This window comes from Liolophura sinensis, chromosome 8 (genome assembly GCF_032854445.1).
Source record: "Liolophura sinensis isolate JHLJ2023 chromosome 8, CUHK_Ljap_v2, whole genome shotgun sequence".
Taxonomy (NCBI): Eukaryota; Metazoa; Mollusca; class Polyplacophora; order Chitonida; family Chitonidae; genus Liolophura; species Liolophura sinensis.
The window spans coordinates 10,979,156-11,000,904 of NC_088302.1; the positions used below are offsets into that span (position 1 = coordinate 10,979,156).

The window sequence follows — 21,749 nt, forward strand, 5'->3', positions numbered from 1 at the left end:
CACCGCTCTTTTAGGCAAATAAGGCACCCCGCCCAAGCCATTATAATGATACGGGTCAACCAGTCATTGCACTATCCCATTCATGCTGAATGCCAAGCGAAGAAGCTACAACTTTCTCTTTTAAGGCCTTAGGTGTGACTCGACCCAGGATTGATCCTGGATCTACCGCTCCTGAAAAGGACTCTAGAGGAATGCCCTGAGGTCATGTGACAGTATGTGTAGGTCATATGGTTTTCTGATGTTATGTCATACAGTTTAATAGCTATCAAGCATAGCTAAGAATGAATCAAAAAGTGGTATGACCAGATCCATTAACTCTAAAATCCATATCTATGGTAAATGTGCCACTCTCAACCAATCACATGTGAGAAATTATTGACGACATCATAATAAAGTCATTAATGACGACTAAAATAACTGACATCTCATTATATCGGCCAGATAAAAAGGAGAATTGATCTTGACTTGCTCTTGATCTATATTGCTTTTATCTGGTCGATATACTATCTGATATTCTTTAATGTGTGCTGGCAATGCTATGATTCTGTTGTTTGAAAGGAGCAACATGCTGTAAGGATAAAAAGATATACAGCTTGTACACTGCCAAAAACTCCCCTATGGAATTCCTACAAAGACGTCATGACTCATTTTATAGACGGCTTTGTGATCAACCATCAAAAATCAGTCAAAATTATTTTTCTCAGGTTCAACTCCATGAATCAATGGAACCTCAAAGGAAAAGTTAAATGCAAATTCTTAAAATCACATCAGAAGTCAATTATAAATAACAATGTGGTAGTTTAATTTTACATGCACTACAATCTGCACATCTTAAATATAACTTCCAGGTGGTGTTTCTGTCATTTCTTGTTTGCAGTCTCAATATATGAAGTTAATTATTACTATTTAAATATTAACATTATTAATTACTACAATCAGTCTTCATTTTATTGATCTCTCAAAATAGCAAGCCTAAACTTTGTTCTGATGGTATGGCTGATTGGAACAACTTTTCACACGTGCTTTATAATATCCATGGCATTAGACTATATTGACAGCTTATTAACAATAAGATTTTGATGGATCCTCCAAATCAGAACAACAAATCACACAATATGAACACGTCTTTAATATCAATACAAAGGCAAAATATATGAAATTGAAAGAATTTAAACACTTATCACAAATATACTGCAACTTTACCCTATACTATCTAAAAAAAGCCTAATCTGTAATCAAGACAACCTTTCATCAGCATGTAATTAATTTACTTGCTTCACTCTCTAATGGAATTTGCGGATTTTTCAATTTTAAATTTTGTGCCAAATAAAACTTACCTTATCCAAATGGGTACCAACAACAAATATAGGTGCTTTGGGTGCATGGACAGAGATGGAGCTAAGCCAGAAGTCCAGACCAGCGTGTTCATGGCCCAGGCGAATGTTCCATAACAACAGGTACACAGCACGGTCAGATAGGAAAAACTACAATCATGATATACACTTGTTAACAATAGTACATCACACGGATTACATAATACTTGTCAGGAGTCTCAGGTTCCATCATCATGGATTTTGCTTCCATTAAATGTGCTCAATTTGCAATTCTCAATTAATTCTCAATCCATTAATCAAAAAACCAATGCCTGATAAAGATATTTTTTTTTATTTATTTAAGACGTATAATATTGAATTTTTTTATTTTTGGCTTCATCTTTGTCCCAGTATTGATAATGACAGTATTTCAGAATGACACAACTTTCAACCAACTGTCAACAAGCAGCATTTTTCGACTGTGATGTATTAATCTGCACTGAGCAAGGCTATTGTACATGTGATGGACAGATTATCTCCCCTTAGCCCACCTGTGAGTATTCCCTGCATAAATTTGAGGGAATAATTTTTAATTCTAGTTCTGGGTTTCTTATGTGTTATTCCACATTTGGTGTTGTGATACCATTTGAAAAGGTAATGTCAATATATTTTAAAAAATATTTTTATATTTTATTTTTTTTTACATATTTTTAAAAATGTACCACGACAACCCAGGTATGATTTCTTTCCTTGAGCTTACATTACTAGAACTCTGCAGGCATTATCATCGTTAACTGTAGGAAGAACACTGGTTCATTTAGGGCTTTTATGTATTTGGTCTGGTTACCTCCCCTGAAGTGAATGCTTAGGGTTTTATGTCGTACTTAACAATTTTTCAGCCATATGACGACGAGGGGTTATTAGGTGTGTGTACATGTGCATATAATCTGTCCTCTTGTGGCAAGGAGAGACGATGCTGCAAAAGTGCTGCCGCCACTAAACATTGACTAACTAGAGACACCCAACATTGACACCCTACCCAGTGACATTATACTGACATCTGGCCGACCAGTCATGTTTCCTTGGTCTGACCTCTCAGTACTGAGCGCCAAGCGAGGCAGCAATAAGTACCATTTTTAAAGTCTTTGATATGACCCTACACAGGTATGTAGCTTTAAATACTGATTGTTCATGTTATTTACCTAAAGGACAGTCTTAACCTATAGTTTGCCTGGTGTGTGTTGCAGTAGACAGTCTGACACTATATTTTACCTGGTGAGTGTTGCAGTAGATAGTCTGACCCTAAAGCTTACCTGGTGAGTGTTGCAGTAGACAGTCTGACACTAAAGCTTACCTGGTGACTGTTGCACTAGATAATCTGACCCAAACCTTACCTGGTGAGTGTTGTAGCAGACAGCCTGACACTATATTTTACCTGGTGAGTGTTGCAGTAGATAGTCTGACCCTAAAGCTTACCTGGTGAGTGTTGCAGTAGACAGTCTGACACTAAAGCTTACCTGGTGACTGTTGCACTAGATAATCTGACCCAAACCTTACCTGGTGAGTGTTGCAGCAGACAGCCTGACACTATATTTTACCTGGTGAGTGTTGCAGTAGATAGTCTGACCCTAAAGCTTACCTGGTGAGTGTTGCAGTAGACAGTCTGACACTAAAGCTTACCTGGTGACTGTTGCACTAGATAATCTGACCCAAACCTTACCTGGTGAGTGTTACAGTAGACAATTTGACAGACAGCCTGTGAGTGTTGTAGTTGACAGCCTGACACTATAACTTACCTGATGAGTGTTGTAGTAGACAGCCTGACACTATAACTTACCTGGTGAGTGTTGTAGCAGACAGCCTGACACTATAACTTACCTGGTGAGTGTTGTAGTAGACAGTCTGACACTATAACTTACCTGGTGAGTGTTGTAGCAGACAGCCTGACACTATAACTTACCTGGTGAGTGTTGTAGCAGACAGCCTGACACTATAACTTACCTGGTGAGTGTTGTAGCAGACAGCCTGACACTATAACTTACCTGGTGAGTGTTGTAGCAGACAGCCTGACACTATAACTTACCTGGTGAGTGTTGTAGCAGACAGCCTGACACTATAACTTACCTGGTGAGTGTTGTAGCAGACAGCCTGACACTATAACTTACCTGGTGAGTGTTGTAGCAGACAGCCTGACACTATAACTTACCTGGTGAGTGTTGTAGCAGACAGCCTGACACTATAACTTACCTGGTGAGTGTTGTAGTAGACAGTCTGACCAGCAAAGTCCCAAACGCTGTATGATATGTGATCATCCTTTGACTTTACTGTCCAGGTGCTGATATCAATTCCTGTCAACAAAAATAACATGAGACTTTTCTTACCACCTATGGATGACTCTCTGCACAGCACATTCATTTATTTTCTGTACTCATTCTTTATTCCCATGTCAGACCTATACGTACAGATACCTATATCATAGTGGAGGAAGAACACTAAGGTCACACGAGTGTTGTAGACCTCTTACTGTCATCAAGACGAACAGTGAAACTGGAACAATATAGGGAGACTGGAGCAATACAGAACAGCGAGACTGGATCAATATAGAACAGTGAGACTGGAGCAGTATAGAACAGCAAGACTGGAGCAATATAGAACATTGAGAATGGAGCAGTATAGAACAATGACACTGGAGCAATATAGAAAAGCGAGACTGGATCAATATAGAACAGTAAGACTGGAGCAGTATAGAACAGTGAGACTGGAGCAGTATAGAACAGTGAGACGGGAGCAGTACAGAACAATGACACTGGAGCAATACAGAAAAGCGAGACTGGATCAATATAGAACAGTGAGACTGGAGCAGTATAGAACAGTGAGACTGGATCAATATAGAACAGTGAGACTGGAGCAGTACAGAACAATGACACTGGAGCAATACAGAAAAGCGAGACTGGATCAATATAGAACAGTGAGACTGGAGCAGTACAGAACAGTGAGACTGGAGCAGTATAGAACAGTGAGACTGGAGCAGTACAGAACAATGACACTGGAGCAATACAGAAAAGCGAGACTGGATCAATATAGAACAGTGAGACTGGAGCAGTATAGAACAGTGAGACGGGAGCAGTATAGAACAGTGAGACGGGAGCAGTACAGAACAATGACACTGGAGCAATACAGAAAAGCGAGACTGGATCAATATAGAACAGTGAGACTGGAGCAGTATAGAACAGTGAGATGGGAGCAATACAGAAAAGTGAGACTGGATCAATATAGAACAGTGAGACTTGAGGGATATAGAACAATGAGACTGGACAAAAGTTGTGCATTTGAACTGTTACGTAATTATACTATAATGAAAAGTGCTGTGAAGGCATCAAGTCAGCTAACATGGTATTTGCAGATACATGTATATAATATTACATGTAAGCACTATACTTAATGAATTTGTCAGCTCCTCATGACTTACCATCTGTGATAGCCTCCAAGGCATTCGCTTCTGTTCTTAGGTTTCCACTTAATAGTGCTCTGGACAAACTGAAACCATTCAAAAAACATGTACTTACACATATTACCAAGCAGAGTGTCACAAAAATTTTTTAAAAAAGGTTTCCTTTCAAACTCAAAACATAAAAACAAAGCTACTTAAATGACCTAAAAATGCGAGCACAAAAAGAGCATTTTTGGAGGCATATAAACGGCATTAGATATTACTTCTCCTGGTAAAATTTACATTTTCCAAGTAGGATGTCATCCATCTTTCTCAACATTTCTAAAAGTACCTTTCTAAAATCCATAAAATTCCCAGAATCTGGAAAAATGAGCAATATAGTCCTGGACAAAATTGAGGCATGGTATAGCACAGTCACAAAATGTGCAACATTGAATGTCCAAGACTTGTGGACAGTAATGTGGGCGAATCAGGTCTGAGAACCTTTTACTGACCATCTCAGACCTGATGCAGGTCATGTTTAATCACATGAATTTCTTTGGGTCTGTGTCATGTCCTTAATGCCTACCCACACGAGTATTTCAGGACTGTTAACACGAATTCTGTGATGAAATAAAAATTTGGCGGTGAAAAATCTGGTTGACTCCTTTTGTGAATTTTTCAAAATTGACCGCTTTTCAGAATGCGCTTGCTCATTAGCGCACAACTACACCTGCACGTTAATCCTTGATATACCACGTCTGCCAGATTACTGGGATGGCCTGTGCACAATTTCATTTTGATCTGGTACATACCACTGGAGATATCAAACAACGTTTATGGGGGAACTTACTTTCGTTACACTATATAGAAAACAACAGACAAATTTCAATCCTTGAATGACATGTTTATCATCAACTTTATAATTTCCTAAACTAAATTTAACCTTCTCAGTGATTCTCAGTCAGGATTTTGGAACCACCATTCCCGTGAAACTGCTCTCATTAAAATGGACAAATCATGGTGCAAGGCTATTGACAACGAAGAGTTAGTCGGATCTGTCTTTACTGACTTCAAAAAAGCATTCGACACTATAAACGATATCCACCTGTTAAAGAAACTACAACTGTAACTGAATTCTTCAGGGTCTATCTATCACAATGTAGTCAGCGAGTTTATGTGAAGGGAAAGTTATCTGATTCTAGTGTTATACATAAATAATAAACAGTTGAGGTCCCAAAACAGAGCTTTGTGGAATGCCTGAGCATACATGAAAGAGTTGCTAGTACAAAGCTTCTTGTATTGATGAAAATTTGTCCTGGAACAGTCATATTAAAAATATTAATGTGAAAGTCAGCCAGTTTTTAGGCATTCTTAGACATTCTAAGAACCCTTTCAGTAAAGTCTCTTGTGAATCGTTCTACAAATCCTACATACTACCACACCTTGACTACTGCCGCAGTGTCTGGGGTGGGATTTCAGCAGCAAACATGAAGAAGCTTGCTAAACTACAGAAAAGAGCTGCTCGCATTATACTAAGTGCTAATAAAACTCTTCCCGTACTTTAGTTTTTAAAGCCATAAATAACGCTGCCCCAAGTCATTTCAAAGAATTATTTCTGCCAAACAAATGTGTTCAACCTATGCACAATACTAAATTCAGAACGAAGTGTGTCCAAAATGGCTTCTCAATGCTGGGTGCAGCCTTATAGAATTCTCTACCAACTGAAAAAAATGCAAGTGACTCCATTCAGGCCCCAGAAGGAGAATTCTAAAATGCTACCATTCAGGCAGATTAAGGCTTATGATCGAATAATGCATTTTTTTTTTTTGTTCTTATTTGCTGTTAATAGTAGTACTGAAGATCTTCATCATTATTGTTTATCAAAGGAGAAGAAAACATAAAACCGATACCAAAATCAGACGAAAGAGCATCAAAACCTATTTGCAAATATGGTCTTTAATATATTTTCTGATTTTTTCTCCCAGGAAAAAAGGGAATTTGAAATATTTTGGAATGGTGGGTATTTGGGACCACCTTTTTGTATTTACCGGCATTACATAATGATGTTCTAAATAAGGATGTGATGCATGTCTAATAGATATTTTTCAATGTAAATTGGTCGTTTATGTCTAAACATATCATTTAATTTGAATTATATGAATATCTCAAAAGTATAAATATGATCAAAATCCAGGATGAACACATTTGTTACCTGAAAACAAATTTTATTGCAAATATGTTTATTAAACATGTGTTACATCCTCATTTTTAACATCATTACCCAAAGGCCATCCCCACTTACTTGGTTTGTGCTTTGTAAATGTGTGTAGGGGGTCACAGCCAGGCGGGGAGGGGTTGGTCATGGCGTGTACAGATAATCATTCAAATCTTTGAAGGGGATGTAGGGAATCACATGCATGCACACACGGCATGAAGCCAAGGTCACTGAAAGGCCAGCTGAAGTCAGGGAGGTTCTGCTGCCAGTAAGAAGCCCCATTTAATGGTTGGGAGAAGCATGTGTTAACCATGCTTGCATAGTCAATCTGTAGCTCAGGTTCTTATTTAAGTCTCATATTAATAACTAGTGTACAAAGACCAAACTACTAGCTTTTACAGGGCGTACAGTTGCAATGGACAGGTTAGAAATGATTAACAGGTTAGGGCAGTGCAAGCCAGGTACACCACAGGTGTTAATTCTAGGTTTCTGCTTTCTAACTCCATATATATGTAGTTATCATGTAGTCATGCTTATTGATCCACAGACTCTGATTGGCGGCGCTATGAATCAAACGTCTCCGCATCATCAATCCCTGGCAGTTACAGTTTCCTCTGGCCAGACCGAGATTGAATCACGAAGACAACAGAACCGCTCAGGTAAGCTATCTCAACTACTTTACACTTCATAAACAGTTTTTTGCTATCAATGCATGCCCACTTTGCATGAAGCTTTCAAGTCAATGTTCATACAGTACAGGGGCCAATTCAACAAAGCCTATTCTTACTTAAGTCAAAAATTGAAAACCGCTGTATAATGCTTAGGTTTTGTCACTGAGAGTTGACATTTGGACACATTTGTCTTATGAACAAAATTTTAATTTCTAAAACTCAAAAACAATCTTTGAGATCTTATTTCAAATTTTGACTTAAGTCAGAAACGGCTTTGTGGAATCAGCCCCAGGGATACTAACACATCCATGACTGACATAAAACTCACAGGTTGAGATTACAAAAACTAGCTGCCTTGATGTTATATTTTATTTTACAGTTAACATTTCACTACAGACATTTTCAGCAAAAAATCAATCAGTGCATACCCAATCAAATTTTTGTTATTATTTTCGAACAGGTTTAAACAGTGGCTACCTTTCTCTTTAAACACCCAAACAAATATATTCTGAATTAATATACATGTATGGTAGATATTTGTTAGGTATCGGCTATCTTGTTACCATGGAAACCGCAGAAAAGTTGTCAAATATATATATATATATACACTGAGATTGTATGACCATACACACTAGTATATCTATGTACATCTACCAAAAAATAAAACTCTACACTCAAAACAAGTAGAGTTGTAGCCCTCACATATCAAGTCATACATGTGCCTATCTGCATAATGTAGTGGACATACAGCAAACTACTGGCATTATCTGGCTACTAGTGGACAAATTTCACATTATTGCCTTTGTATCTGTATACCCAACAAAAATGAAAAAAATACATGCAAACAACGGGAGATATATCCTAGACAGCTTTAGACAGACAGACGGACGGACAACCAGACAAACAGACCGAATCGCAATATCATAATGGTCATACAATAATATGGGCAAATAAAAAACTAACCCACAGTCTCTTAGACCTGGGATAATTCTTATATAATGCTTTACCTTATCACACATGTACTGAGAAAATATGTGAAGTTAAAGTTTACCACTTTACTTACTTAATAGCTGAAATGTTCATATCTTTTGGTTTACCCTATCAAAGTGACCATAAATTTTGCTCATCACTAACTTGCCCATTTTTCCTGATTGTGAGAGTTCTACTGAGGATAGAAAGGTGTTTTGATATTTTCTAGAACATGGGATGATATTTTACTGGAAAATTTAGCACCAAATAAAATGTTCTGTGACATTTATTTGCAACTAAAAATGCACATTAATGAACAAAATTGATGACCCAAAAATTTCCACGCAGGATAATGATCAAAAACACTGCAAGAGGCCTCCACTATATGAAAGGTTCTCTGTTTGAACTTCATCCAGGCCTGCTTTGCTTCCTTCCAAGTATTATATTACAAAGGGTCAAAACTATAAGTGATCCTTCATATGTGCATGTAAGAGTCTACTGTTACAGAGGCTTCTGCCAGCATACTTCAATAACATGACTAACATTGGGAAAGCTATTAGTACCAAGAGTATTGTATTTCAACACATGAATTAATGTAAAAGAAACCTGGGGTCTCCGTGGCTCAGTTGGTTAGCACGCTAGCGCAGTGTAATTACCCAGAAGCCTCTCACCAATGCGGTTGCTGTGAGTTCAAGTCAAGTTTACCTGAAGGAAGGAATTTTTAGTAATCTTTTACTCATTGTTAAAAAAAAAAGAGTTATTTTAACATTCAGTGTCGTGATTAGAGTTGGAAAAACTTCCTGTGACGTCAGAGTTCATAACTCTGATGGTATGGTCCATAAAGCCCACCTTCGAATTCAAATGTTTGAATGCCTTTAACTATCTTCACAACAAGGGTTATGAGAAATCTGATTGCTTGCTGGTAATGGCCTCAGTTCAAATTGCAGCGTAAGTTGACAGGACATTTAAATTCATATTAAGCAGGTAGTGTCTTCAAGGTTTAAATGCTCAAGGTTTAATGTCATATACTAACGTTGTGTAAGATAAAACGATGAAGTCAAAAACCTGATAATTTGATGAAAAACACATATATGACTAATTATTTAAAATTCAGCAAGATGGTGTAAAAACTGTGGCAACAGCTTGCATAAAGTATATACCACCACTGGTGTCCTTGTGAGGAACTATTTATTTAGCACTTAGCACCAAAATTAGAAAAAAAAAAAAAAAGCAATTAGGCAAAGTAATTCTTGGTGTTGTTGTTGGACTCTCCCAACTGCTGAACACACTTTACTCAAATGAGTCTCATGGGCCACTTGAAGGTTTGGCTGAGTTTCACCATGACACTTCTTCCCATATTCCAGCGTTTTCGTGTAAAATTGGCTACCAGAAAGGATCGTAATGCATTCAGGTATGACAAGAAGCATGAGAAATGAGGCATTTCTTTGATTGCACATCAATCAAATTGATCACCACAGAATGTACACGTAGATGGAATATCATACAGAGATGTGGCATACTTCTCTATATGTATTTCTGGTATGTTGGATTTATGTATAGCGGCTGAAATGAATTATCAACTTAGCAACTCTACTGACATCCAAATACTTGTCAAAAGGAAAATCAACGTACTCAAGCAGATAACCATAAATCAAACATCCATCTATTCCAATTAAATACAGGATTACAGCCTCAATTAGCTACTTTATTTAATTTTAATTATCATCACCCAGCATCTTGTCCATGCAGTAACATTTCATCTAACTGATTACCCAGTACCTTCTTATCATATCAGACAAAAATGTTCACTTCATACAGTGAATCGATCAAACCACCTGTTTAAGGTCCATCAGAAACGGGCCAAAAATCATTTAGCGTAATTAGTTTCCTCGCTAATTTTGCCATTACTTTGAAGCCTGTAACTGGAATACTCAGGTGCTAACTGCAAAGGTGATTACATGAGATAACTCTGCACACGTGCATACTGTAATTTATCAATCTTTTCACGTGTTTGCAAGGTGTTTATTGAACCATATTCTGAAGGCCCTATTCTGTGTAGATTAAGTTATACTTTTGTTAAGATTTGAAACTTCCCTTGCCCTTATCAGGTGTACTGGAGGTATACTTGAGGTACATCTCAAGGTATACTTGAGGTGTATGCAAATCAGTTATGCAATTATGCAAATCAGTATCTCAAGTACACCCATAGTGGAGTGGAGGTGTACCCTATGAATATGAGGTAAAATATATAATGCCTGAGGTGTAGTTGAGGTATATAGCTGAGGTACAAGCTTTTCACTTTTACTTTGATAGAAAACAACCTCAAAACACTTACACATTGACTGCATAAATTATAGACAAATTTAAGTAAGCTGTAAGTGCATGCTATTCTTTGTTTACAGTACCCGGTATCTGTACATATAGATCTCTGCTGATTTACAATAACAACAGTGATATACATTTACACGACGCTTCTAACCGCTTGATCAAAATTTAGTGCTACTCCTTTCCCATGTCCTTTAGAATTGTTCATGTGCCCAAACATGTTACAAATTTTGTCCCAGGAAGCATCAGACCAAGCAAAATTGGGTTGTCTTCCCACAGTCTGGAATGTATATGCACATTGTTCTGGGCAGCCATCTTGGAATAATCAGGGCCATAAATATCCGTTCTCTGTGATTGGTCAATATTTGCACACTGAATGGCAAGTCCAAAACTATCAAAGTTTTTAAGGTGTATCTGGGGTAAATCATTTATTTTTTTTTAACTTTCAAAGTTTCAACAGTGTACCTGGGGTACATCTTCTAAGTGTTAATTTTTTTTCAAAGCTGCTGAGGTGTATTTTAGGTCATTATCTCACATTCAAAAACTCTCAAAGTTTCAAAGGTGTACCTGAGGTACATCTTCTAAATGTTGATTTTTTCCAAAGTTCCTGAGGAACATCTGAGGTATAGGCATACGGCTGGGGTGTACTTGAGGTACAATACACCTCAGATAATATAAATGGGGTGTCCACCTCATCTATACCACACTATAAGGTGTACATGAGGCATACACTCCTCACACTGAGGTGTACACCTCATGTCTGTAAGGGTGACCAATTCAATCAATGTTTTTTGTCTTGAAAGTCAAATTGAAAATGTGTATAAATTGCACTAACTGAAAGTTGCTCTGTCATATGCGAAAAGGTTGAGGAATTAGGGTACCTGCACAAGTAAAGTGCATCTACACTTAAGCACATGAGGCATCTAAATCATTCAGTTTAACCACATGTTCATACCAATGTAAAACGCATCACAGGTACTTAAGAAAGGGAGAAGTTCTTGTTTCAGTATGACAACAACCACTGCACAGGTATATGGTGATTTGTAAATTACATCACATCATACCAGTTTATTCTGCTGATGGCCAATTCTGTCTGTCTTTACCAATGTAATACACAGCTGTTCATTTATTCAATCAATTGATATGGCTGAAATATTGCCGATGTGGCGTTAAGCCATAATCATTCATTCATTCATTCAATCAATTGATAGATTGTTGTTAAATTCCGTACTCAAAATATCAATTTTAAATCAACAGCATTTGGCAAGTTACTTTCCAACATGTGACATGCAGGTATACACACCATACTTAGGGGGAAGATAATTCCTCTATAATGAAAAACAGATTGCCTAAACTACCACAAAAGTGTTATCAACCACTACAATCTAGCATTTAAAACTGTTTTCATATTAGTGTGGAACTATTCAAGAAGTATGGGCAAAGCTCTGCCAGTTCAACCAATCAAAGTTAATTCGCTTTTCACTTTTTACTAGGACGATGAAAATTATCAAAGGCCTTTAGCAAGTCTTTAACTCACCAACTTTTTCACGCTATGCACATAAATTCAATCATATAACAAGGTCAATATAAAAGCCATATTGGTGGAAGGCAAACAATGGTAGAAGTCTACCATTGAATATGGTAGACTGCTGATTATTGTCACCATGTCCACAAAAAACGGCAGAGGTGGGTGAATATCTATCTAAGCCACAAAAAAGACAGAGGTGGGTGAATATCTCAGGGATTCCATATCAGATGATGAGTTCAAATCAATACCTGGTGTGTTTGAGAGATTGAAGGACAAGCATAATAATCACAAGGTCACCAACCTCCATCAGATATCCTGCCTATAGCAACATCACTGTATGTTTTCCAGCAGCATTTTCTTTATCATTATATATCACTACATATGAGGAACATAGTGTTTTCTTTTGGGCTCTTCCTGATTTTCTCCATTCTTTCCTTTCAAAACATGACAGTTGTCATCGCAGAAAAGCGGATTAGTCTTAACATATAGCATAAAGCGCCAATGACTTACAAAAATAAAAGCAACCACTAAACCATGCAGCGCTACTCTGTTTGAAACTCAAGTAATTGACGTCAGATGTAAGAAAAGACAAGATCGATCAACACAGTATAAAAAGGTCTGAGGTCTTGGGTGGAGCATATGAACTTGAAAGGACATGTAATCAATAAATCAGGCATCAAAGAGATAAATCACACTGGTTTAAACCAGACAAACACTGACTCAATCCATCCCATGACGATCAAAAGATCTTTACAAAAGAGTCTCTTATCATGAGAAGTACATAAACGTTTAATAATTTATGGAGTTTGCTGATCTTCTGCTGAATGCTTATCCAGTTTTATGGGCTATTATTAAACATAATGGGATTGATGATCAGCACTGACACAAAACACGTAAATCTTTCTTTAGCATCAACACTAAAAAAAACAAATCATTTCAGGTAAAAAACAAACAATAGCCTTTCTATATATTCATGTTTGGTATATATTCATTGTTAGAATACTTTGACAAATGTTGGACGACTTTGTTATGGAAAGTCATGGATTTGAATGGAAAGGGCGAGGGGGGGGGGATCAATTAGGCTTTGTGAAAGTCATGGATTGGGTTGGAAAGTGGGGTTAGGGCTGAATTAGGTTTTGTGAAAGTCATGGATTTGGTTGGAGAGGGGGTAAGGGCAGAATTAGGCTTTGTGAAAGTCATGCATTGGGTTGGAAAGTGGGGTAAGGGCAGAATTAGGCTTTGTGAAAGTCATGGATTGGGTTGGAGAGGGGGTAAGGGCAGAATTAGGCTTTGTGAAAGTCATGGATTGGGTTGGAGAGGGGGTAAGGGCAGAATTAGGCTTTGTGAAAGCCATGGATTGGGTTGGAATGTGGGGTTAGGGCAGAATTAGGCTTTGTGAAAGTCATGGATTGGGTTGGAGAGGGGGTAAGGGCAGAATTAGGCTTTGTGAAAGTCATGCATTGGGCTGGAAAGTGGGGTAAGGGCAGAATTAGGCTTTGTGAAAGTCATGGATTGGGTTGGAAAGTGGGGTTAAGGCAGAATTAGGCTTTGTGAAAGTCATGGATTGGGTTGGAAAGTGGGGTTAGGGCAGAATTAGGCTTTGTGAAAGTCATGGATTGGGTTGGAGAGGGGGTAAGGGCAGAATTAGGCTTTTTGAAAGTCGTGGATAGGGTTGGAAAGTGGGGTTAGGGCAGAATTAGGCTTTGTGAAAGTCATGCATTGGGTTGGAAAGTGGGGTAAGGGCAGAATTAGGCTTTGTGAAAGTCATGGATGGGGTTGGAGAGGGGGTAAGGGCAGAATTAGGCTTTGTGAAAGTCATGGATTGGGTTGGAAAGTGGGGTAAGGGCAGAATTAGGCTTTGTGAAAGTCATGGATTGGGTTGGAAAGTGGGGTTAGGGCTGAATTAGGTTTTGTGAAAGTCATGGATTTGGTTGGAGAGGGGGTAAGGGCAGAATTAGGCTTTGTGAAAGTCATGCATTGGGTTGGAAAGTGGGGTAAGGGCAGAATTAGGCTTTGTGAAAGTCATGGATTGGGTTGGAGAGGGGGTAAGGGCAGAATTAGGCTTTGTGAAAGTCATGGATTGGGTTGGAGAGGGGGTAAGGGCAGAATTAGGCTTTGTGAAAGCCATGGATTGGGTTGGAATGTGGGGTTAGGGCAGAATTAGGCTTTGTGAAAGTCATGGATTGGGTTGGAGAGGGGGTAAGGGCAGAATTAGGCTTTGTGAAAGTCATGCATTGGGCTGGAAAGTGGGGTAAGGGCAGAATTAGGCTTTGTGAAAGTCATGGATTGGGTTGGAGAGGGGGTAAGGGCAGAATTAGGCTTTGTGAAAGTCGTGGATTGGGTTGGAAAGTGGGGTTAAGGCAGAATTAGGCTTTGTGAAAGTCATGGATTGGGTTGGAAAGTGGGGTTAGGGCAGAATTAGGCTTTGTGAAAGTCATGGATTGGGTTGGAGAGGGGGTAAGGGCAGAATTAGGCTTTTTGAAAGTCGTGGATAGGGTTGGAAAGTGGGGTTAGGGCAGAATTAGGCTTTGTGAAAGTCATGCATTGGGTTGGAAAGTGGGGTAAGGGCAGAATTAGGCTTTGTGAAAGTCATGGATGGGGTTGGAGAGGGGGTAAGGGCAGAATTAGGCTTTGTGAAAGTCATGGATTGGGTTGGAAAGTGGGGTAAGGGCAGAATAAGGCTTTGTGAAAGTCATGGATTGGGTTGGAATGTGGGGTTAGGGTAGAATTAGGTTTTGTGAAAGTCATGCATTGGGTTGGAGAGGGGGTAAGAGCAGAATTAGACTTTGTGAAAGTCATGGATAGGGTTGGAGAGGGGGTAAGGGCAGAATTAGGCTTTGTGAAAGTCATGGATTGGGTTGGAAAGTAGGGTTAGGGCAGAATTAGGCTTTGTGAAAGTCATGGATTGGGTAGGAGAGGGGGTAAGGGCAGAATTAGGCTTTGTGAAAGTCATGGATTGGGTTGGAAAGTGGGGTTAGGGCAGAATTAGGTTTTGTGAAAGTCATGGATTGGGTTGGAGAGGGGGTAAGGGCAGAATTAGGCTTTGTGAAAGTCATGGATTGGGTTGGAGAGGGGGTAAGAGCAGAATTAGGCTTTGTGAAAGTCATGGATTGGGTTGGAGAGGGGGTAAGGGCAGAATTAGGCTTTGTGAAAGTCATGGATTGGGTTGGAATGTGGGGTTAGGGCAGAATTAGGCTTTGTGAAAGTCATGGATTGGGTTGGAGAGGGGGTAAGGGCAGAATTAGGCTTTGTGAAAGTCATGGATTGGGTTGGAGAGGGGGTAAGGGCAGAATTAGGCTTTGTGAAAGTCGTGGATTGGGTTGGAAAAAGAGGGGTGGGAGCACCTTGTGAACTGAAATAGTGCCACTAAATTATGTTAGATATGTAACATACGTATATTACTTTCAAGTACATTAGGCATATTACTCTAAATGACCATAAATTTTGTCCATGACTAACTTTTCCTGATTCTGCAAGATTTATTGATTTCTGAAGGGTGTTTTGAGGTTCGCTTGGAACATGGGATAATATTCTACTGGAAAGCTCTAAGTTTCACCACCAAAAATAATATTTTGCAACATTTCTTTGCCTCTAACAATGCACTTTGGTGGACGACATTTATGGCCATTAGAGTATACCAATGATCAGAAGCGGCAGTCAAAATGCCTAGCACAGGAAAGCTTATATTTCTAATAGAGTTTTTATTACAACAATTTCTGGCTACTACATACAGGTCAGAAATTAAACTTTCATGTGCCCTGTTAAACGGGTTGGGACTGACAAGTCAATCTGTCAACAATACTCCCACATGCTCAACTAAAACCAGACAATGACAAAATGGCTGGATCGCTAAGCTAACAGACGACAGCAGAACCATAATTGTGAGAAACCCATTAACTCACAGTTCCTACTGTTTACACATACAGGTTTTGAAATTGGCTTCTGATGATATTCCAAATCGCAAACAACCATTTACTCTACAAACATGATGTCTATGTACATGTACCTATACTTCTGAAGACGAACATCAACACATGCATAACAAAAGCCGGCAAATGCAAGGTTCCATGAACAGCAGCAATGCGGTCTTCTACACTTTGCTCAGTACGCTGAAACCCACAGAATAACATGATTTTCCGCAGAAAACCATGTTTACAAAAAAAAAACAAAAACACATATACTGTGAACTCAAAGGCACCCATCAGTCATAGTTGCACATGGTTTTTCATTGCCGCTGCATGGATGCTATTAAAGGTCACTGAGAAAAAATTAAATGTGATTGGTTTTGGTTAGTGTATAATTATGCATTGCATATGTTACATGGTACTGTGTTCAGGATTGTGGACAATATAAAGGGTATGCAATGAGTGACCCATTATATCAATTTTATTAAACGTGTAATTTTTAATTGTATCAAGCTTTTGTGAGGAACAATTGAAAATTGCATCCAAAGTTTGATAAATTTGATATAATGGCTTACGAATTGCATATCCTATTTATCCCTTAATTCATTTGACCGGTTTTAGGTGGTTGATAAAGACAAGGTCTGTTTGTTTTTACAAGTATGTAAATGAAATGTGCACTGATATTGATACATGTGAAATAGTTGGTGCCTAATCATACATATCAAAAACTCTCAAAGTCTATAAGGTCTTCGTGTCCTTTAACGATGAGATAAATCAGTCTTGATTTATCTTGAACTTTCAAAGTTTCAAAGGTGTACCTGAGGTACATCTTCTAAGTATTGATTTTTTTTTAAAAGTTCCTGAGGTACATCTGAGATATAGGCATAGGGCTGGGGTGTATTCAATTTACAACACCCCTCAGATAATATAAATGGGGTTTACACCTCATCTACACTATAAGGTGTACATGAGGCACCCCATATACACCTCATCTATACCTCACACTGAGGTGTCCACCTCATGTCTTTAAGGGCCGGGCAAATCATGGGATAAATATTCTTAGATTCTCAGATATTCTTAGATTTATCCAAAGCATTTGACGCCATCAAACATGAAATCCTCTTTTATAAATTAAAGAACCTGTAATTATTGTTTGGGTGAATAAAAGAAAGAAAGAAAAATGATTCTTTTCATCTTGTTCACAACTTTCTATCTTCTTCATAGTTCTTTATCTTACACATGATTTTTCATCTTGCTTACAATTCTTTACCTGGCACACAACTTTTCCTCTTGTTCACAATTCCTTAACTCACACAGTGTTTTTCATCTTGTTCACAATTCTTTAACTGGCACAGGATTTTTCATCTTGCTCAGAATTCTTCAACCTGGGGGTGTATTGACATGTGAAGTAATTTAATTGTTAAATTTGGTATGAATCTTGAAATGGATATAGTGTTTACAAGTAAATGAAAGGTGGAGAAACAGTACTCAGAGGCCCTATGCTGTAGTGAAGTTGTTCATGTAATTATAATCAGATTAGTAACAGAATGTCCTGAATCTGGCTTTATAGTGTATATTCCATCACACTACTATGAATGGCTAGAATTTATGATTTAAACCAAGAAGTTGGGAGACCTATATAAAAGACCTGAGACAAAACAACATTCGAGTTAGTTAGTTCCAGTCCTTATGTATATCTGTTTCTTGTTTTTTGTACTCTCGTTTTCTTTATTCCAGGTGGTCATACTAATTAAACCAACATCAACACTAATATTATCAAGATTTGTGAAATCCGTTTAATATAAACAACAACAACCAAGGATGAACAACAGCAATGAAACAAACACCACTGACAACATTCTACCTCCTGATTCAGAAGAGCTCCTTTACTATGAATACCTGGAGTATAGACTATCTCAAGATCTCTACGTTTATGTTCCACCTTTTTTGCTTGCCCTCGGCACTGTCGGGGGTGTAATGATCTTGATAACAATGCGTCGAAAGTCCATCCGCATGACATCTTCATGCGACTACTTCCGATCCCTGGCCGTGGTTGACATGTTGGTATTGTACATCGGATTGATGCGCTACTGGTTGCGTGCGCTCATAGATGTTGACATTAGAAAGCTGTCCAACTGGAGCTGTAAGCTGCATTACTTCAGCGTGTATAGCCTTACGCACTACTCCGCTTGGATCCTGGTTGCTGTTTCCATTGAGAGATTTATGTCAGTCTGCTTCCCGATCAAATCCCGCATCATCTGCACCCAGCTAAGTTCGCGCATCACTCTGGCTGTCCTACTCGTGGTCATATTCAGCTTCAACGCTCATTTCTTCTGGACACGAGGTGAAAGGGTGAAAATATCAGGCAATAAGACCTCCTATTCACCCTGCACGGTAACATCCCCTACTCACTATGACTTCGATGACTACATCTGGCCATGGATTGACTTCAGTATGTTGTCCTTTGTTCCTGCTCTAGTCATGATCATCTGTAGTCTCTCTATTGTAGCTAAAATTTATCTAGCTAACAGAGGCAGAGTGAAGGATTTGCAAAGCGGTGTATCCAACGGGCAAAATTCATCAAAACCTAAAATGACAACAATGACTGCAATGCTGCTTTTGACAAACACAGTTTTCTTGCTCTTGACCTCTCCTGTGGTCGTTTTTATCATTCTTGACCGGAAATGGCGTAAAACTGACCACTCTGAGTATACTGAAGCAGTGTTATACCTTGTTTCATCTTGCGTCATTTTGATAGGTTACTTAAACCATGCTATTAATTTTGTTCTGTACTGTATCTGTGGCCCAAGGTTTCGTAGAGAACTCAAGGCTATGTTCTGTAAGGTTAGAATTCACCCACAGAATAATTCCATGACGCTGAATCAGAGTGGTCCTTCTCACCAGAATCACAATTCAACATAACCCCTGGTAAGGCACTAAACAGTTCTGAACTGTGCGGTATACAGGCTCAGGTTAAGGTCCAAAAAAAAGGGCAATATAGCGAGTGGCAGTTGCTAATACATAAGTATAATGTGAGGCAATTTCATGTCCACATCGTCAATACAGGGGTTTCAAGCTGTGACATGACAGGGGTACAGAATCCTTTCTGATTGGCTGGTGTGAGAGGTAGGCAAGTCCAGGCTATGTCTTATCAATTCTGATTGGCTGGTGTGAGAGTTAGGCGTGTCCAGGCTATGTCTTGTCAATTCTGATTGGCTGGTGTGAGAGACAGGCAACTGGATGGTGTGAGAGATAGGCAATTGGCTGGTGTGAGAGATAGGCAAGGCCAGGTTATGCCTTAAACAAGCAAAATTTTATATATGGCATATTCATTCAAGTGTGACCATGGCTGCTGAGTTTAACCCAGAAAATCCTATCTCAACTGTCAACCAATCAGTGTCCATTCTGTATCTCTTTTGAGACATAGTGGTGACATCCCATCGTGACACAATGAAGTAGCTTTACCGCATTGTAGTGTAAGTTACTAGATTTTATGACAAGTAGGTGAGTGTAACCAATAATGAAAATTATCCACAAAACATGACCAATTTATTACCTGCCTTAATTACCTTGAAAAAGAATTTTTACTAAAATTTATCACATATATCAGGAAATAAAACTCATCGATTTATGGATTTATGTGAAGTCATCCACTTTTCTTCAATAGCTCAAAACAAAAGTGATGCAATCACATTCAGTCTAGGATTGTAGAAAAATGACTTTGTATCATGCAAAGATTCATAATTTCAGACACATAAATGATTGTTTGTTGCATCATATCCCCTTTCATGTTGGTTAAGAATGATATAAAGGAAATATAATACATTTCATCCACATTTATCACCACTTTTTCTCCTTCAAAACCGCAATGTCCGAATCATATCACACGCACCACAACTTACACACAGCACCTCTCTTCAAACAGTTAAAAATTCTAACAATCTCCCAAATAAACCAGTACTCACTGCCCTTGTGGGCATACAAGTCTATCCATCAACCATTCCTACTTCCTATTGCTTTCAGGGCCCACGTCACTTGACTTAGGGATAGACACCAATATCCAACAAGGAATCAATCATTAAACCATCACCAACCCTTTTTTTCGCACAAACTTGTCTAGATATACGATTAAATGCACGACCCCTTGAGTGTGGGATGGTCTCCCAAATACATTAAATACGCATCAGTCTATCTCATTGTTTAAGCGCATAGTGAAAGATTATCTCTTGGTACCATAGAAGTGAGCAAGTGTGACATATTTTTCATTTTATCCATATAGCATAACTCTTATGTGAACCTAAATATGACCAAACATCAGCTATGTCCTACTTTCTCTTTTTTAAATATATATATCCCTCCAGGGATAGAACAAGCCTCAAATAGGCTTCATTCCCGCTGTAAATCAAGACTGTGTGTAACCACATCCATAATTATTGTTTGGGTGAATAAAAGAAAGAAAGAAAAATGATTCTTTTCATCTTGTTCACAATTTTCCATCTACTTCATAGTTCTTTATCTGACATGATTTTTCATCTTGCTTACAATTCTTTACCTGGCACACTACTTTTCCTCTTGTTCACAATTCCTTAACTCACACAGTGTTTTTCATCTTGTTCACAATTCCTTAATTCACACAGTGTTTTTCATCTTGTTCACAATTCTTTACCTGACACATGATTTTTCATCTTGCTTACAATTCTTTACCTGGCACACAACTTTTCCTCTTGCTCAGAAATCTTCATCTGGCACACAACTTTTCCTCTTGTTTACAATTGATTGTTTGTTGCATTGCGTCCCCTTTCATGTTGATTAAGAATGATATAAAGGAAATACAATACATTTGCTCCACACCTTTAAATCATATATCAGTTTTTGTTTAAGTCACCACTTTGAAGACTGAAATATCAAACATTTTGACACTTGCTTAGACAGGAACCAATGAATGGATGACCAAGGTTTGAATGCTGCATTGGCAGAATCTCGAACATGTCATGGCAAGAACATATTAATATTTTGAGGTACTTAATTTTCCCATGAAACTAATTTTCCCAGATTTTGCAGTCAATAATTTACGTCGAAATCCAACTGCAGCATTTAAAACTGAATCATACATCACAGGTAGTAGTATTAATGACGTGAGATCTTCATCGGAAGTTGGAATAAGAAAGCCCGCTTGTCAGGCCAGCTAAATTTTAACAACAGGGAGGAAGACTTAGGCTTTAAATATGCATGCCCGTATCTATACAAACTCTTGTGATAGGGCTTGGTGGGTATAAAACAAAACTGAGACTTAATGCGTCTTTACATTGATCAATCTTTAATACTCAAGAATGAATGACAGGGGTTGAGATACTGGTTGTTGATTAAAATCAAGGTGCGAAAACAATTGA

At 38.4% G+C, this 21,749-nt stretch overlaps 1 protein-coding gene across 1 annotated transcript in view; it reads right to left on the reverse strand.

The window, feature by feature from the left end:
• LOC135473181 (uncharacterized) overlaps nt 1-21,749 on the reverse strand; it is a 54,817-nt gene that overhangs the window by 24,320 nt on the left and 8,748 nt on the right. Inside the window, exons 7-9 of the mRNA XM_064753025.1 lie at nt 4,783-4,850; nt 3,561-3,661; nt 1,338-1,484 (exon numbers count right to left, since the gene is read on the reverse strand). Of these exons, the coding sequence (XP_064609095.1) occupies nt 1,338-1,484; nt 3,561-3,661; nt 4,783-4,850 (316 nt within the window). The remainder of the gene's footprint in view (nt 1-1,337; nt 1,485-3,560; nt 3,662-4,782; nt 4,851-21,749) is intronic.